At 39.6% G+C, this 18,111-nt stretch overlaps 1 protein-coding gene across 3 annotated transcripts in view; it reads right to left on the bottom strand.

Moving 5' to 3' along the window:
• Positions 1–9,219: 9,219 nt before the first annotated feature.
• Positions 9,220–18,111, bottom strand: part of aspscr1 (ASPSCR1 tether for SLC2A4, UBX domain containing) — a 218,758-nt gene continuing 209,866 nt past the window's right edge. For 2 of the 3 annotated variants that reach the window (XM_043714988.1, XM_043714990.1), the window contains exons 16-17: positions 16,681–16,859; positions 9,220–9,441 (exon numbers count right to left, since the gene is read on the bottom strand). In XM_043714988.1, coding sequence (XP_043570923.1) covers positions 9,431–9,441; positions 16,681–16,859 — 190 coding nt within the window. In that variant the 3' untranslated portion in view covers positions 9,220–9,430. Of the gene's footprint in view, positions 9,442–16,672; positions 16,860–18,111 lie in introns of those variants that run through there. The other variant, XM_043714989.1, reaches the window with a different exon arrangement.

Genomic DNA, 18,111 nt, shown 5'->3' with positions numbered 1-18,111 from the left:
ATTGATGAGGGCAGAGTGGTAGATATATATATGGACTTCAGTAAGGTGTTTGACAAGGTACCTCATGGAAGACTGATTAGTAAAGTTATATCATATGGAATACAGGGCGAATTAGCCATTTGGAAACAGAACTGGGTTGAAGGTAGAAGAGAGGATCATGGAGGAGGGTTGTTTTTCAGACTGGAGGCCTGTGACCAATGGTGTGCCACAAGGATCGGTGCTGGTTCCACTGCTTTTTGTCATTTATATAAATAATTTGGATGTGAACATTGGAGATATGGTTAGTAAGTCACCAAAATAGGCGGTGTAGTGGACAGCAAAGGAGGCTGGCAGATGGAGTTTAATTTAGATTTGGATTTATTTAATATTGTCACTTGTACATGGGTGCAGTGAAAAGTATCTAATGTCGTTATGATCCAGTGCCATCTTGCATTGAAACAAATTATTGAATAAATTGTACAAGTAGTAAAATACTGAATAAATTCATATTACTAAAACTGAAACAGCTTCAAAAGTTCATCTTTGCCTCTCTATAGCCTTCACCCTCTCTGCTCCTCCAGTCACCACTGTCCGACATCATCCCCAGGGATCCTGGCAACGTGTTCTCTTTCTGCTGGTTTAAGGTGAAAGATTTAAAAGGGATCGAAGGGGCAACTTTTTCATGCAGAGGGTGGTGCATGCGGAAGTGGGGGAGGCTGGTACAATTACAACATTTAAACCTTGATGGGTCGTGAATAGGAAGGGTTTAGTAGGATCAAATGCTAGCAAATGGGATTGGATTTATTCAAGATATCTGGTCAGCATGGGTGAGTTGGACTGAAGGGTCTCTTTCTGTACTCTACATCTCAGTGACTGTATGTGCCTGGACTAATGCTCTGTGTAATTTTAGCAAGACTTTGCATTTTGAAATAAAGGCCAACATTTCATTTGCCTTTCCTACAAGATCTATTAGCTCAGTTTGCAACGCAGAGAGAAGCAAACTGCGTGGGTTCAATTCCTGCATTGGCTGAACTTACCAGGAAGAACTCTCAACTGCTCTCCTTGCCTGAGGGGTGGTGACCTTTAGGTTCAACCATCACCATTCTCCTCTTTTTTTAATGAGAGCGCAGTCCTATTGTCTAGTTGGACCTGAAATGTCAACCCCCCTTCTCCTCTGATGCTGCTTGAGCCACTATGCTTTTTCCAGTTCAACTCTTTATCCATTCGAGTAAGATTTTATCAACTTTACTACTTACAACCTGAACTTCAATACTGTTTGTGATTCATGCACAAGGACTCCAACTCCCTCTGTACTACAGCTTTCTGAAGTCTTTCTTCATTTAAATAATATTTAGCTTTCTCCACAGTGCATAAACTCTCATTTTACCATATTAAATTCATCTGCAAAGTTTTAATCCAGTCCCTTAACCAGTCCATATCCCTCTGCAGACTCTGTGCCATTACTTGCCTTCTCATTTTTGTTTTGCCATGTGCAAACTTGGATATAACCATTCACTTTCCTAATTCAAGTCACTAATAACTATTATATTCCTGTCCTTAACATTGATCCATGTGATATTGCATCAGTTATAAGTTGCCCATTTGAAAATGCCCCCCCTCATCTCAACTTGTTTTCTATTAGTTGGCCAATCTTCTAATCCTCCAAATATACGATTCCTGACACCATGGGTTCTTATCTTACTTAGTAGTCTAAAGTGCTGTACATTACCAAACACCTTTTGGGAAATCTGAATATCTACTGGTTTCACCTCATCTATTCTGCTTGTTACTTCCTCAATGAATTCTAATAAATTTATTAGGCATGATATCAGTTCATGAAGCCATTCTGGCTCTGCTTGATCATATGTTGTATTTCTTCATGCCCTGTCCTTACGTCCATTAGAATAGATTCTAATATTTCCTAATATTTAATGTCAAATATTAAGCTAACTGGCCTAAGATTACCTGTTCTTTTGTCTCTATTCCTTTTAAATGTATTACATTCACAGTTTTCCAATCCTCTGGGCCTTATCCAGAATCTAAGGAGTCTTGCAAGGTTACTACCAGTACATCCACTATCTATGTAACTACTGTCTCCAAAATCCTAGAATGCAACACATCATGATGAACAGACAATCAGTCTCTAGTCCCATTAGTTTCCCTAGGACCTATTCAGTAGTGAGTTTAAATTCCTGCCTTTGCCACTTGATTATTTAGAATTTGTGGAAGGCTATTAGTATCTTCTATTTTGAAAACTGATTAAAATTACTTATTCAACTTCTGTGCCATTTCCTAGTTTCCCCTATTTCTCCAGCCTCATCTTCTAAAGGACAAATATTCCATTTGGACTACTCTATTCCTTTCTATAGATTTAAAGAGGCTATTGCTGTCCATCTTGATATTACTTGCTTGTTTACCCTCAAAGCTTATTTGCTCCCCTTTTTTCTCTCATTTATTGATAATATTTTGATGGTTTTTAAAATGTCCTAATCCTCTGGTCTTACCTCTAATCCTCTTCCTAAATTCCCTTTTCCTCACTGGGATACATCTTTGATGAGAGTTGGGAACTATCTTCTTCAACATCTTCCATTGTTCTGCAACCATCTTTTCTTCTGAATTTATTTCTGAGTCCACTCCAGCCAGTTCTATCCCTAATCCTGTGTAATTATCCTATTTAAATAGAGCAGAGTTGTTTCTGATCCATGTTCCTTACTCTCAAGCTGAATGCTAAATTCTACCATGCTATGGTCACTGTTTTCTGGGAAATCATTTACTCTGAAATCATTTATTAAACAAGCCTTACGCATTACCATCCCTGGTAGAATCCACAACATATTGTTCGAGGAAGCTATCCCAAATACTCAATGAATTCTTCCTCATGGCTACCTCTGCCAATCTGACTATCCAAATCTACATGAATATTAAAGATACTCAATTAACATACAGCTTTTTAACAGATTCCCCCATTATCTCAATTTATGTTCCATCCCTCTGTATAGCTACTGGTAGGGGACTTATAGACTCTTTTCCTTGTTACCTGTTAACTCCATATAGATTCAATACCTTCCAATCCAAGGTCAATTCTTGCTGTTATACTTATTCTATCTCACATTAACAAAGCAACACCTTCATCCTACCAAAGAGCATGAAAGCAGACACTTCGGTCCAACTCATCCTTTCTGATCTTCCAGCCTCCTACTTGTCGATCTGATATCCTAAACTGATCTAGTCCAATTTGCTACATATCTATCTAAACCTTTCCTATTCATATAGTCATCCTGATGCATTTTAAATGTTGTAATTGTACCTATCTCCACCACTTCCTCTGTTCCTTTTCAAGTCATATACTCAAATTATTTAGTTCCTGGCTTTGTTCTTCTTGTAAACATGCCATTGTCATAGATACATGTTCATACCCAATTACCTCTATTTGTGCTGTTAATTCAGTTATTTTCTGCTGGCAATGCAGAATTCTGGAATTTCTCATCACCTTCAGTTTTATTTTATTCATTCATAATTGCAGGCATTGCACTTATTACCTCTCCCTAACTGCCCTTGAGGTGGTGGTGAGCTGCTTTTGGAAAGGCTGCAACCTACGTGGAGTTAGATGTTAGGAAGGGTAGTTCCAGGATTCTGGGTGAGTGAATTCCAAGACAGGATGGATCGTAGATCAGAGTGCTGTTTCCATAGATTGGCTGCCCTTGATCTTCTAGGTGGTAGCAGAGCAAGAAATCATCTTCAGAAACTTGGCCAATATTTAATCTTCCATCAATGTCACAAAAAAAATCAGATCCTCTTGGTATGGGTCTGTGAGAAATTTAGCTGCTCATTTCCTATGTTACAACAGTGATTATACTGCATTGGCTTTGAGGTGTTCTGTGGTTGTGAATGGTGCTAAAGAAATGCAAGGCTTTTGTTTTGCTTTGGTAGTGACTGAGAGTATGTAGAATTATCCTTCTTGTAATTTGCATTTACACATCACCTTCATAGTAACGCATCCAAAGGCATTTCACAGAAACATTACCAAAAGAAAACTGACACCGAGCCAAAGTTGGAGACATTTCAGAAGGGAAGTGGATATGTGAGAAATCAGAGTTGAAATAGCTAGTTCGCTCATTATGCCATTTAACACAATCATGACTGATTGACCTTCCCACAACATCCTCACATTTCAGTCATTCTCTTAGTGCTAAAAGAGTTATCAACCTCTGCCTCCAAAACACTCAACAAGACAGAGTATCTAGTTTCCTGGCATAGAATTCCAAAGATTACAGGCTCTGTGAAGGGGTCAGGTACGTTTTGGCGCTGATCATATGGCCCCGCCATTTTGGCTCTAAACTGTTTTGGCGCTCATTACATTGGTCCTGAGCTGTTTTGGCGCCAATTCAGAATTTAAAAAAAAAGTCTTCTTTGGTTAAAGAGAGGATGACTAACGACCCGATGTAATTTTCACAACTAGCAAGAGTTGCTAGTCAAAGCTGTAATGACCCACTGTAGATTCAAATCTCGCTTTGTAATCATTTTCTCATTTAACAATTGTTAATAGTCATCTACTGCCTTGATGATACTTAAGCCCTTCTTTCTTCACATTGGAAAGCTGTAATACAATTCTCTTTCTATTTTCTTGTCGAGCCCATACCAGAAATTGCTGAAAACATTCTAAGCAAGAGAGACAAATCAAAATTTTCACACGATGGTTATCTATATGTGTTTGATAAATGTAGCAAAATGTAGAAATTCGTTTTTATAACGAATAGGTTAAAAATAATGAATAAAAAAGAATTAGATTTATTTCTTACAATGCAATAAAATGAATTTCTTACGGGCTCTACAAGACTTTTTTTTAATTCTGAATTGGCGCCAAAACAGCTCAGCGCCAAAGTAATGAGCGCCAAAATAGTTTAGAGCCAAAACGGCCGGGTCAAATGATCAGTGCCAAATAGTCCCATTCTGCTGTGAAGAAACGTGTACTCAATGCTGAATGATAGACCTTTTATTCTCAGACTGAGACCCCCACAATGTGTAAAGAAAAAAAAATGTAGAGACAAGTCAAATATCCAACATCAGCAAAATGGGCTTTATGGTCCCTATTCCACAAGTTTTGATAATCAGAACAGCAAAAGTTTGGTCAGTGTGGTGATTTTTAAAGGGAGTAGATTTGGGGTTGGGAATTGTAGAAATTAGATGGCTGGAGGAATAATAGCCAGTGGTAGCACTTAATGAGTGGAGAGGTCAAAAGGGCCAGAGTTGGACAAGTCAGAGTTCTGAGGAGTTGGCACATGTGGGTTTGGTTTGGGGAGGTGTCAAGTCCGAATGGCTTAAATGGAAAGACATGATTCATGAAGGAATGTCCATGAGAGAATTTTTTAAAATTGGCATTTGTGAGCCACGTTGACAAGAACAAGGATGTTGAGTGAATGGAACAGTTCAAGAAATGGCAGAGTTTAGAAAGCCAAGTTTATGCAAAGTCGAAGACCAGAGACGAAGGCAGCACTGGATTAGTCACTGACTGCTCACTACACTTTGAATGTTTCGGATATCAATACTTTGGAGCTTAGCCCTGCATAGTAGCACCTTTATTAACCAAACACTGCTAAAGGTGTGTACATCATAGGAAGGAGTCAAAGTTCACACGGAACCAACTGAGGCTCTGCTATTTTCTTTCTCCTCCATATCCACTGTACCCAGAGTACAATGCCGTGGCCAAGTGGAGGCTCGGACTGAAGCCTCCACAATTATAGTAGGTACCTAATGGTTCAGCAGTAGACAAAACAGAAAATTGTTACACATCTGCACATGTTGGAATTAGTGCATAAAGATGTTGTGAAATAGTTTTGCATCACGAAATATTATCTGCATTAATCAATGTCAGTGAAGCTCCTAGTCCTGGGAGGAAGAAACACAGAATCAAAGAGCAAGAGAGTGATTATTATTACATAGTACCCCTGTCTTCATGTGAAGCAGTAGAACAAATCAAAGTGAAAAAATATTAGTTTAAGTGGAGAGAATCCATTTCAATTAGAAAGATAAACAGAATGGGTGTGACAGCATATGTACATACCAAAAGTCTTAAGAAGCTAACAACAATATTTATCTAGTAAGGAATTTGTGCTTCGAGAAACAGCAGTTGTCTCTTTCCCAGAACCTCTCAACTGTTAGGGTGCAGGAGGCTATTCAGCCCATTATGTTTGCATTGACTTTCTGAGAATTTTGGCTTTATGTCAACCTCCTGTCATTTCACCATAGCCTTGCAGATTGTTTATATAAGTAATCACCTAATGAACTCTTGAATGCCTCAATTGAAGCAAAAGTGAGGACTGCACATGCTGGAGATTAGAGTCGAGAGGGTGGTGCTGGAAAAACACAGCAGGTCAGGCAGCATCTGAGGAGCAGCAGATTCGATGTTTTGGGCAAAAGCCCTTCATCAGCAATGCCTCAATTGAACTTGCCTCCACCACATTTCCAGGCAGAGTGAAAACATTTTTATCTTGTATTTGCTTCTTCCGCAAAGCACTAAAATCATGCTCCATGGTTCTCTACCATCCCATGAATAGGAACAATTTCTCCCCCCTATTCTGTTCAGACTCCTCATAAATTTTGAAAACTTCATTCAAATCTCTTCACCTTCTCCTCTCCAACAAAAACACGTTCACCCAGATCTCTTTGCACACTTTAGAATATTTCTTTTTATACTTAGTTATATTTTATCTCTAGTTTATACTGTCTTTCCACGTTCTTTCTACCAAAATGTATCATCTCACACTTGTCTGCACTGAACCTAATCTGTCCTCTAACTTCAATTTGTCAATGTCCTTTTGAAGTTATTATGCACTGTCCTCCTCACAATGCTCCCAAGTATCATCCAGAAACTTTGAAATTGTACCCTGCACACCAAGATTGAGATCCACAAAACTTCCTCCAGCTGGAAAAATGCCCAAAACTCTATTTCCTAGCTCCCAAATAACTTTAGATCCATATTGCCACTATCGCTTTTACTTCATGACCTATAACTTCCCTCACAATTCTGTTGTAGGACCCTGTATCAAATACTTTTGAAAGTCTATGAATGCCACATGAACCATATTTCCCTCACCAACCACCTGACACCTCTTCAAAAACTGAAGCGAATTAGAGGCACATGCTTTAGGGACGCCACGGTGATTCAGTGGATAGCACTGCCACCTCAGAGCGCTAGGGACCAGAGTTCGATTCCAGCCTCAGGCGACTGTCTGTGTGGAGTTTACACATTCTCCCCGTGTCTGCGTGGGTTTCCTTCGGGTGCTCTAATTTCCTCCCACAGTCCAGAGATGTTGCAGGCCAGCTAAACTGGACATGCTAAATTGTCCATCGTGTTCAGGAATGTGTAGGTTAGGTGTATTAGTCAGCGGTAAAATGTAGAATAATAGGCTAAGGGGATGGGTCTAGTTGGGATATTCTTCAGAGGTTCGGTGTGGACTTGCTGGGCCAGAGGGCCACACTGCAGGGATACTATGCTTTTTTCTCCTTGGGAAAAAAAACTTGATGACTCTTCAAAATTAAGCCACATTTTTCCATGCAACCCAAACCTTGTCACGAATAACTGCTTCTTGAACAGTTTTCATTTGGTCATTCAGTTGCTCTGCTGGTCTTTGGCCTTAACTGTTGTACTGAAAATATTGTGACTAAAACCAAGGGCTGGATTGTAATGGATACAAGAGAAAGAATATGATTTCAGTATTGGAGTTGCAAGTTTTTTTGTCTTTTTAAATAGAAACATTGAACATCCATAACCAACAGCCTATCATATGTTCATTTCATAGTGTGGATCACCAAGGTATTTCATTCCAATAAGCACAGCTATTCCTGAGAGGTAACTGCATGCCTGGTGGTTAGGACATCAGCAATTCTGGAACTGGCTCATTTCCTTGCAGTGCTAAATGATCCCTCCAAAAATACAACACAACCAAAGTTTGTGAGAAGATTTGTAGCTCGGGTGCTCGCTGTTGTAGTTCTGTTCGCCGAGGTGGGATTTGTGTTGCAGACGTTTCGTCCCCTGTCTAGGTGACATCCTCAGTGCTTGGGAGCCTCCTGTGAAGCGCTTCTGTGATGGCTCCCAAGCACTGAGGATGTCACTTAGACAGGGGACGAAACATCTGCAACACAAATTCCCAGCTTGGCGAACAGAACCACATACAACACAACCAATTGCCTGTGAGAAAACTGAGCAAGATCATCATGCAAACAGGTGCCAAGTTTACTGCAAATTGAAGTGAGCATAAATTATTTGTAAACCTCGACAGAAAAATACCAAATGTGGTCGAAAGCTGGCAAAACCATACATGATATTACATGAGATTTATGAGAGATAATTTAACACCAAGGACAGGAAACTAAAGAAGAACAAAATACAGAATATGGCCTTCGTTGAGAGGATTTGAATAGAGCTGCTGGGATGCCTCGTTGCAATTGTACAAGGCCTTGGTGAGACCACCCCTGGAGTACTGCGTGCAGCTTTGGTCTCCTTACTTGAAAAAGGACATTCTGGTTATGGAGGGAGTGCAACAAAGGTATACCAGACTGATTTCTGGGATGTCAAGATTGATGCATTAAGTCAGACTGGATTGCTTAGGACTATATTCATTGGTGTTTAGAAGATTTTCACATAAGGATAGTTTAGGTCAGATTCTAACTGTAAAAAGAAGTTTCATGTGAAGAGCCAACAATTTTCAGGCAGACAATTTTGCAACAGGTTGTTGATATTTGAATTGTTCTCTTTTGGAATCTGATCTCAAAAACATGCATGTTGCAAAGCTTCATTTTCACTCCGGTCCTACAGAATTGGCAGGTGAAGCCTAACGCAGGAAAGCAGTTTTATTCTTCAATTTTGTGCAGGATTTCTAATGAATTCATACCACAGTATTTGATGTGCAGCTACCAGACACCACAGCATAACCAGTGACCACTAAGAGACACACAGGCCTTTCATACTTACCAGGGTACCACATATTCTCCACCCCTTACTGTTCTCTCCTTCCTGGAACCAGGCACGGAAACATTCCAAATAATAACTGGAACATATATTTAACAACTTCCAATCCACTTTGAAACAGAATACTTGAAAAGTAAAAACATAAAAAGACTATTTTTCTTAAGGAACATTTTGATTTTGACTAATATTTGACTAAGTATTATTTTCTGGCATTACCTTTTTATTTTTCTTAGGTATGAGACCAAAATAACAGAAGCAAAACTAGACACATCTATGCTGAATCTCCATTGCTTTTATTGTAAAACTCGTACTAATCTGGAACTACTTTTTACACGATTAATAAATTCAGATCATTCAATACAGTATTCCAAAACAAAAAGCAAAAAAAAAAAGCAATTCCGTGGATCAAAAAGTATATGATTTTTGCTTTGCATTCTATGAAGTTATTGTGCGGCTTCTGCACTGATTACATCTTCCCGCGTCTTAGCGTTTCCCTGTAATAGGAACAAATAAAACAGACAAAATTTGAATGTCATTCCAGCATTATGACTATTTTGTACACCTTGAAAATACTATGATTTATAGAATTCAAATTTGGTAGTTCTAGTTATGTAAAACTTTGACAAAGATACGTTTTAAAGAAGGTAAAGATGTAACAGCTTTTTCACTAAAATAATGTTCACATGCCAAGGGCAATTTGATAAATCCTGAACATCAGTGCTATCCAATTTCTTTTCAATATCATGAATTTCTTAGAAAAGTCACTCAAATAACATTTTAACCCAGTTTCCTGTTTACTGATGGCTCAGCTGGCAAGACATATGGAAGTCCAAGTAAAGAAATGCATAGTAAGGGAACACCAAGTTCTGCTCTTTACCGCCACTAATTGTACAAACACATAAAACATATTGCACTTGTAACATGAACCAAATTTCCCTGTTTTGAACCTGTAGCTATTAAATTATAGCATGTGAATTACATCCAAATCTATCTACAGGACTTATGACAAATTTAGGCCAAAATGACAAAATTCAAATAGAGATGTTTTTGGTTAGTTTCATGGCTATTTCTTCTCTACCACCTTAGTCCACTAAGGTAGTGATTTTTCACTCTCATGGAGCTTATTCTCATGAATATCAGTGTCCGATTTTTTCAGTCAATTGACAATTTTTCAAAAATAAATGTGGCCAATGAGAGGTAGTGGTGTGCTACAACAGGGAAGTTGTCAGAGCACAATGAAGCTGAATTCTGCCCTCAATTGATATCCCCACACTTGCATGTGACAGTCACTGTGCAGTAAGCAGAGACAAGAATATTGGAAACTGATTCCACTGTCCCCAACCCTACCTGAGCTAAGCAAAAAAAATGGAAGAACTGCAGATGTGGGAAATCAGAAACAAGAACAGAAATTGTTGAAAAGTCTCAGCAGGTCTGGCAGTACCTGTGCAGAGAAATCAGAGTTAACATTTCAGGCTCAGTGAGCTTTCTTCAGAACTGAACTAAGGGCAAACTTACCAAAAATGGGATTAAACTACTTCTCTGATGGATCTCCTGCAGAACTAATCTTTTACTTTTTCAGAAGAATCTAAAATAATCATTATTTTTCAGGAATGTAGCATAGAGTGAAAACAGTATATTTTCTGCCCATATTATTTTCTAAGCTGTTTAAGATTCAAGAATCATATTTTTGTAATGGAGACAATTAGCAAATGGTACATGGAAGTGCAGTCTCCTATGCTCAGATGTGCAGAGATGAACACAGTTGAGTGCATGAACCTGATACTCAAATTTGATTGATTCAAGGGTCAGAACCAAGAGAAACTGGGGATATCAAATTGGATTAAATCATCCCTTAAATCATCCCAAGAACAGACATCTGAGGGGAACAGCTGTTTAAAATGAGATCTGGAGACATTGCTAAACACAGCTATGATGAATTATTTGACCTTTGCCAAAAACATTGCTCAAAAAACAATACACTGAGTAAGGGGTAGGTGAACACACTGTTCAAAAACTCTGAAGATGGATACTACCAGCAAATTCCAGGAGGGGTTGGACAGTCTTTTGACAAAGAACTGAAGAATGTGTTCTTCTTTCAATCTTTGTGACCAGTAAAATGGATGCACAATGTTTTAACAGTCCTGTCTGTGCCTGCCATGTCTGTTCTTGTGGTGTAATTGTATTTAAAGATAAAGGAAAGGAAACTTCACAGTAATGCATTTACCATTAATAGCCAGCAGTAAGTATATGACATTTACATACAACCATACAAGTTAGGAGAAGTAGACCATTCAGCTCTGAAAGCCTGCTCCGCTATTCAACAAGCTCACTGCTGATCTGACAATAACTGCAACTCCACATTTTGACCAATCTTTGATAACATTTGACTCCCTTGTTAGTTTAAATTCACAACAGATAGTTCATTCCCACCAGTACTTAAACAATACTTCAACTAATGTTGTTTATAACCTGCAAATGAACACTTCTGACCACATGATAGGTGAAAGCTGACAGGGTTCTGTATAAACTAGGTGTGGCTAGACTCTGGCAGACCTTACATTTGTGGAAAAGGTTACAGATATTCAATACCATATCACTGGCACACAGCCCTTCCAAGCACACAGTCAAATGTGGGCTGAGCCAGAAGTGTTCCATCAAACCCAAACAACTAAAACTATTCCAATTCAGAAACATGAATTGCCATGTTTCATTTGGAGCTAATTCCAAACCTCAAACCTTCAGCTATGGCTCCATTTTATCCAACTGTTCAGGTTTATAAGAGACCAGGCCTGGAACCTCTCCGACCCAACATTCATATCCACAATTTCCTTCAAGCACATTATTTTAAAACAAAGATGTTTCCATGTGGATAAAGAGTGGAGTTGGAAAAAGCACAGCAGGTTAAGCAGCATCAGAGGACAAGGGAGTCGATGTTTCAGGTCGGAGCCTTTCATCAGGACAGCTTCTGACCTGAAATGTCAACTCCCCTTCTCCTGACACTGTTTGACCTGCTGTGCTTTTTCCAGCTCCACCCTTCATCCGCTCCGACTCTCCAGCACCTGCAGTTCTCACTATTTCAAAGATGTTTCCATCCCAACAAGTTGTATTGTGATGAAATGCTATTGAGATTAGATTGTCAAACAACATTAATGATATCAAAAATTGTGGTAAAGGTTATTGGGACTTCCAATAATGTTCAAAAAAATGGAAAGATGGGCTCTTGTTTATCTAACTTCACTTAGTTGTCCAATGCCAAGGGAACAAATAAGTGCAGCTCCAAAAGTGCCATTTAATTATTGCCCCAACGTCTTTTTCAGGTTAACTCACCTGTTAATGTAATCAGGCACCTAAAAATGTCCTTGAAATATATTATTTGACATGGTTTTAAAAGTGTAAACATTATTTTGAAGGGACAAAAAGTGATGAAGGACAGGAACGGTTATCCTGAGTTACGGATGGTAGTTACATATATAAAAAAATTAAGATCAATTACATACCAGCGTAAAAAAGATGATGCTATTGGGCTATTGATCCTAGTCTAGTAATCTAGAGTGACGATCCAGTGAATGGAAATTCAATTCCTACTAACTGAAAATTGGAATTCAGCTTTGTTTTACTCATTCAAGTTAACATGTCCAGTGAGATTACAGTAATGGATTGCTAATCCACTCTGGTCTGCCCACATGGGTTCACATCCCAAGCTTGTCGCTATTTCAATAATTGTTAAAACTCTCCATGCCTATTACATGCTTCTCCCTTTCTTGTACGAGCGGGAAGCTGAAAACGGATCTGAAGAAGGGTCAATGGACTTGAAACATTAATTCTGTTTTCTCCCCCAGATGCTGCCAGACCTGTTGAGATTCTCCAGCAATTTATATTTTTGTTTGATGTCCTTCCTTGCACTTCTCAACCAGCCTTCACCAACGGTTGACTATGTCATTCTCCTCCTACATCTCTCTACTGCTGTCCAGCTGAATGAGATCGGTACTCAAACGTTCCCTTATCATCTATGTAGTCACAGGCAGGAAACTATTCCCACATCCCTCAAGGATCAATCCTTGATTCCTTCCTATTTCTCATGCTGCAAGTCAGCAGCATAACCTCCTTTATTCCTGAAGGGCTTTTGCCCGAAACGTCGATTTCGAAGCTCCTTGGATGCTGCCTGAACTGCTGTGCTCTTCCAGCACCACTAATCCAGAATCTGGTTTCCAGCATCTGCAGTCATTATTTTTACCTTTAAAATCAGAGTGGCAGCTTTCAAATTGTGCACTGATGAAACTCAGTTCAACTGAATGGTCTGTTTCAGTGCCACGTCCTATACAAAAAACTTCTCTCAACTCACTTACTTCCTCCAAACTGACACTGAGTACTAGTGAACAGCTTTTCTTCCAACTAAATACTGCGAAGACCGAAGCCATTCTTTTTGTTCCTAGTGCAAACTCAATTGCTCTCCTGTTAACCAACTGGTCTGAAAGACTATTTATAATTTTAGTGTCATATTTAACCAACCCTTCTTACCCACAAGATAAACCTCTAACCGCATTCATGTTTTATCGCTAAGACTACTTATTTCCACTTCTATACCGTTGCCAGAATCCAGTCCATTTCAGCTCATTCACTGCTGACGTCATCATTCAGGCCTTTTTTAAATCTCTAGACCTGATTCTTTCAACACAACCTTTACACCCCACCGTCCCCCTCCCCCAAACTTGGGCAGCAGAGTTAGGATAGCCTCATATTCTACACTGCACCAAGTCCACTTATTCCATTCTCACTCATCTACACTGGTTGCTGGTTATGTAATAACTCAATTTTAAAATTCTCTTCCTAGTTTTCACAATCCTCCAACATCCTCTTGCCTCCACATTTCCCACAGCTCCACAATATTCTGACATATCAGTACTCCCCTAATTTTGGCCTCTCTTACTTGTTTTAACGATTATGGGGACGGGCCACCAGATCTGAAACGTTAACGCTGATTTCTCTTCACAGACACTGCCAAGCCTGCTGAGTTTTTCCAACAATTTCTGTTTTTGAACGTGTTTCCATATCCAGCCTGGTCCATATGTGATTCCAATACCACACCCCTGATATTTAACTGGCAAACCACTCAATGCTACCAAATTGATATAAAATGTGCTTCAAGACCTGGCTCACCACCACACGCTATTTGACATTACAGGAGATAGTCAGTCATAGGAACAGGAATAATCCATTCAGCCCCTTGAGCTTGTTCAACCATTCAATGAGATCATGGCCAATCTGTGCCTAACCTTATATACCTGCCTTAAGATTTAAAATTAACAACAGATCTAGCATCCACTGCCGTTTGAGGAAGAGAGTACCAAACATCTATCACCCATTGTGTGCAGTCAGTATAAAGGTAAGCTGTTCGCAGTGCTTATTTTGAATATTTCTGTATTGATTTTAACATAATGGAAAATAATGCTTTTAAAACTAAGCACTGTTAGGAAGCGGAAGGCATTCAATTATGAATTGACAAGATATAAAAAACAAGGAGGAACCAAATTTTATGGGCCATTCCCAACAGGCTAGTTCAGTTTTTTAAAAAATGTGTATCATTGAGTTATAGGAACCAGGATCTTACATGCTCTGGCTCCTTATCTCAACGAGATGTACATGGGCAAGTGAGACCTGGAAATCGGTCAGCTCTCCAGTGACAGAAAAGAAAAATCATAGTGACCGCTGACCATTCTCAAGTACCTCCTAGCAGACTACAATCAACTAACATCAACAGACAGCTTGATTCAGGACTGCAGCACATTCATTACTGGGACCACAACAGTTTACAATATATATTGATGACTTGGAGGACAGAAGCAAATGTATTGTAGCCTAATTTGCAGATGACACAAAAATAGGTGGAAGAGCAAGTAGCATTTTGCATCAGTATTTACTGTGGAAAAGGGGCATGGATAGGATAAATAGACAAAGTCTTTTCCCTGGGGTCGGGGAGTCCAGAACTAGAGGGCATAGGTTTAGGGTTAGAGGGGAAAGCTATAAGAGAGACCTAAGGGGCAACTTTTTCACACAGAGGGTGGTACATATATGGAATGAGCTGCCAGAGGAAATGGTGGAGGCTGGTACAATTGCAACATTTAAAAGGCATTTGGATGGGTATATGAATAGGAAGGGTTTGGAGGGATATGGGCCGGGTGCTGGCAGGTGGGACTAGATTGGGTTGGGATATCTGGTCGGCATGGACAGGTCGGGCCATCGGGTCTGTTTCCATGCTGTACATCTCTATGACTCTAGTGAGAGGAATACAAATAGATATGTCAAGTTGGCAAATGGAGTATAATGGGGGAAAATATGAAATTGTTCATTTTAGAAGGGAGAACAAAAGAACTGAATATTAAATGGGGAAACCTCCTGAAAGCTACAATACAGAGGGACTTACAACTAATTGTACACAAAACTCAGACAGCTAGCACACAGGTACAGCAGGTAATCAGGAAGGCTAATGGAATGTTGACCCTTATTTCAAGAGGGTTGGAGTAGTAAAGTTTTAGTGCAAATCTACAAGGTGCATGGTGAGACCACATCTGCAACACTGTAAGCAGTTTTGGTTGCCTTATTTAATGAAATATATTATTTTACTGGCGGCAGTTCAGAGAAGGTTCACTAGGATGATCCCTGTTTTGGGAGGATGGTCTCATGAGCAAAGATTAAAAAATTGAATTTAGAACAATGAGAGGTGATCGCATTGAAATATTTAGGATGCTTAAGGAGCTTGACAGGATAAATACGGAGAGGTTGTTTCCCTTCAGAAAAAAGTGGTACCAATTTAATACTGAGATGAAGAGGAATTTCCTCTCCAGAAGGTTGTGTCTCTTTGGAACTCTTTGCCATGGACAGCTGTGTTGCAGAGTCCTTTTGGAGATTTTAAGACTGAGATAAAGAGATTTTTGATGAGTCGGGGAGTGGAGGGTTAGGGGGAGAGAGCAGGAAAATGGGCGTGAGGAATATTGGCTCAGCCATGATCCTATTGAATGGCACAGCAGGTTTGAGGGACCAAATGGTCTTATTCCCTCAACTGTGTAAGATGCACAGATTTAAGAAAGAGGGGCAAGGAAGTAACCATCAGAAAAAAAACACAAAACAAACAGATGAATAAGATTAAAGTAGTGCTGGAAAAGCACAGCAGGTCAGGGCAGCATCCAAGAAGCAGGAAAATCGACATTTCAGGCAAAAGCCCTTTATCAGGATTGAGGCCTTTTGCCCAAAACGTTGGTTTTCCTGCTCCTCGGATGCCTGACCTACTGTGCTTTTCCAGCACCACTTTAACCTTGACTCTAATCTCCAGCATCTGCAGTACCCACTCACACCAACCAGATGAATAAGTCATGTATTATTCTATCTGTAATAGAATGAACAAATGCATTACAGTGTTTGAAAGATACAAGTGCATTGCTCCAAATGTTTCCTGTGCTTTTGCATATTTTAATGAAAGAGAGTTTTGTGAGCTAACAATATTCTAATAAAACAAAAGTTAAAAATCACACAACACCAGGTTATACTCCAACAGTTTACTTGGAAGTACAAAATTTTGGAGCGCTTCTCCTTCATCAGGTAGGAGCAGCCCTCCAAAAGCTAGTGCTTCCAAATAAACCTGTTGGACTATAACCTGGTGTTGTGTGATTTTTAACTTTGTCCACTCCAGTCCAACACTGGCATCTCTGCATCATGGCTAATAAAACAAGCTTACTTACCTGGCAGTTTGAACCATTTAGGCACCTTACTTGTGTCAGTTTGAATTTCCCTAGCACTTGCTGCATTTGTCATAGGCTGCTTCCTCTCCTCATCCTCTTCTCCACTCTGAGCAGAGCATTGCACTGCTGTTCCACAGCTCAATGAACTAGTTGACGGGGTCACTTGTCTGGGAATACAGCTGAAGAGGATGAAAAAGGAATCATTAGAAATTACAGAGATGTTGGACACTACTTGCAAGCTTAAAAATCCTTTCAGACCCATGCAGAGTTTTGTCAGAACCCAACCACCATGAACAAAAGGTATTTTGTGACCCCAGAGGTAATTAGCTAATCAGAGCGTCTCAAAGCTGCAGGGGTTAAATCAAACAGACAAAAGCCAGTATGCTAATGTCAAACTGCTTCCAGCCTGCCTTCATTTCTTCAGTTGCCCTGGTTTTCCTATCTGATCTGGCATGACATCATATATTACCTGACTGGTGATGGTACTTGCTTCTCCCCAGCTAAAAGACTTCCTGAAAAATAGAGGCAGGAGATCCTATTGAGCAGACAAAGAATTGTTCGCATTGCAATTTGTGCTAAAAGTATTTGCTACAGTCTTGTGCTGTGAAGCAGCAGAAATAATCTCTGACACACTCATATTTTGAAGGTGTTTGATGCAGTTGTTATCCATGGTATATCAAGGAAAAATCTTTGATGTCAAAGGTGTCAGTAACAAAGCAGCAAGAAGTCAATTTCCACAATCTTAAGATGACACTGACTCTCCAACTCATTTGTTGTAAATGTGGATTCTGTTAACTCACAGCTGCCAACTGAAGTGTTCTATTGAGAAAGAAAGGCCAAGAGTGCAGCTCGATTGTCTTTGGTTTCAAGCAGATTAGCCTGCTGCTGCGAAGCAGGGCAGCACTGATATCAAAGAACTCGGAGTGGGGAGGAGAGAAGGAGGCGGCGGGAGAATGTCTTTCATGAAGTCTTCTAAATCCAGCTGAGGGCCACTGGCAACAAAATGGTCAGTGTGGAATTTAAAATAGAACAAGACGATGACACAGGTTCTCTTTCCGAGGAGCAAAACAAATCTTTCCTTGTTTTTCTTCAGTTTTTCACCATCTCCAGCTGAGAGAATGAGTGAATAGCTTGTTCCATGCCTCTGGCAATATAGCTCTGAAATCATTTACTGGAAGTCACAGGAGGGGACTCCCTTTAATTTTGGGTGCGTGTGGGGAATTGCTCAGCCTTTGCTGAGTGCCTCATGGAGACAGAATAGCTTCAGTTGAGGTTTCCAAACCTATTACTCTGTCTCCACTCAATATCATTATCAATCTTAAAACAAAATAGAATTAATAGAAAGCAAAAACAAAGTGCTGGAGAAACTCAATAGGTCTGGTTGCATCTGTAGAGAAATAGAGGTAATGCTTCAAGTCCAATATGATTCTT

This window comes from Chiloscyllium plagiosum, chromosome 24, assembly GCF_004010195.1.
Source record: "Chiloscyllium plagiosum isolate BGI_BamShark_2017 chromosome 24, ASM401019v2, whole genome shotgun sequence".
Classification (NCBI taxonomy): Eukaryota; Metazoa; Chordata; class Chondrichthyes; order Orectolobiformes; family Hemiscylliidae; genus Chiloscyllium; species Chiloscyllium plagiosum.
This window is presented reverse-complemented; position numbering and strand designations above follow the sequence as displayed.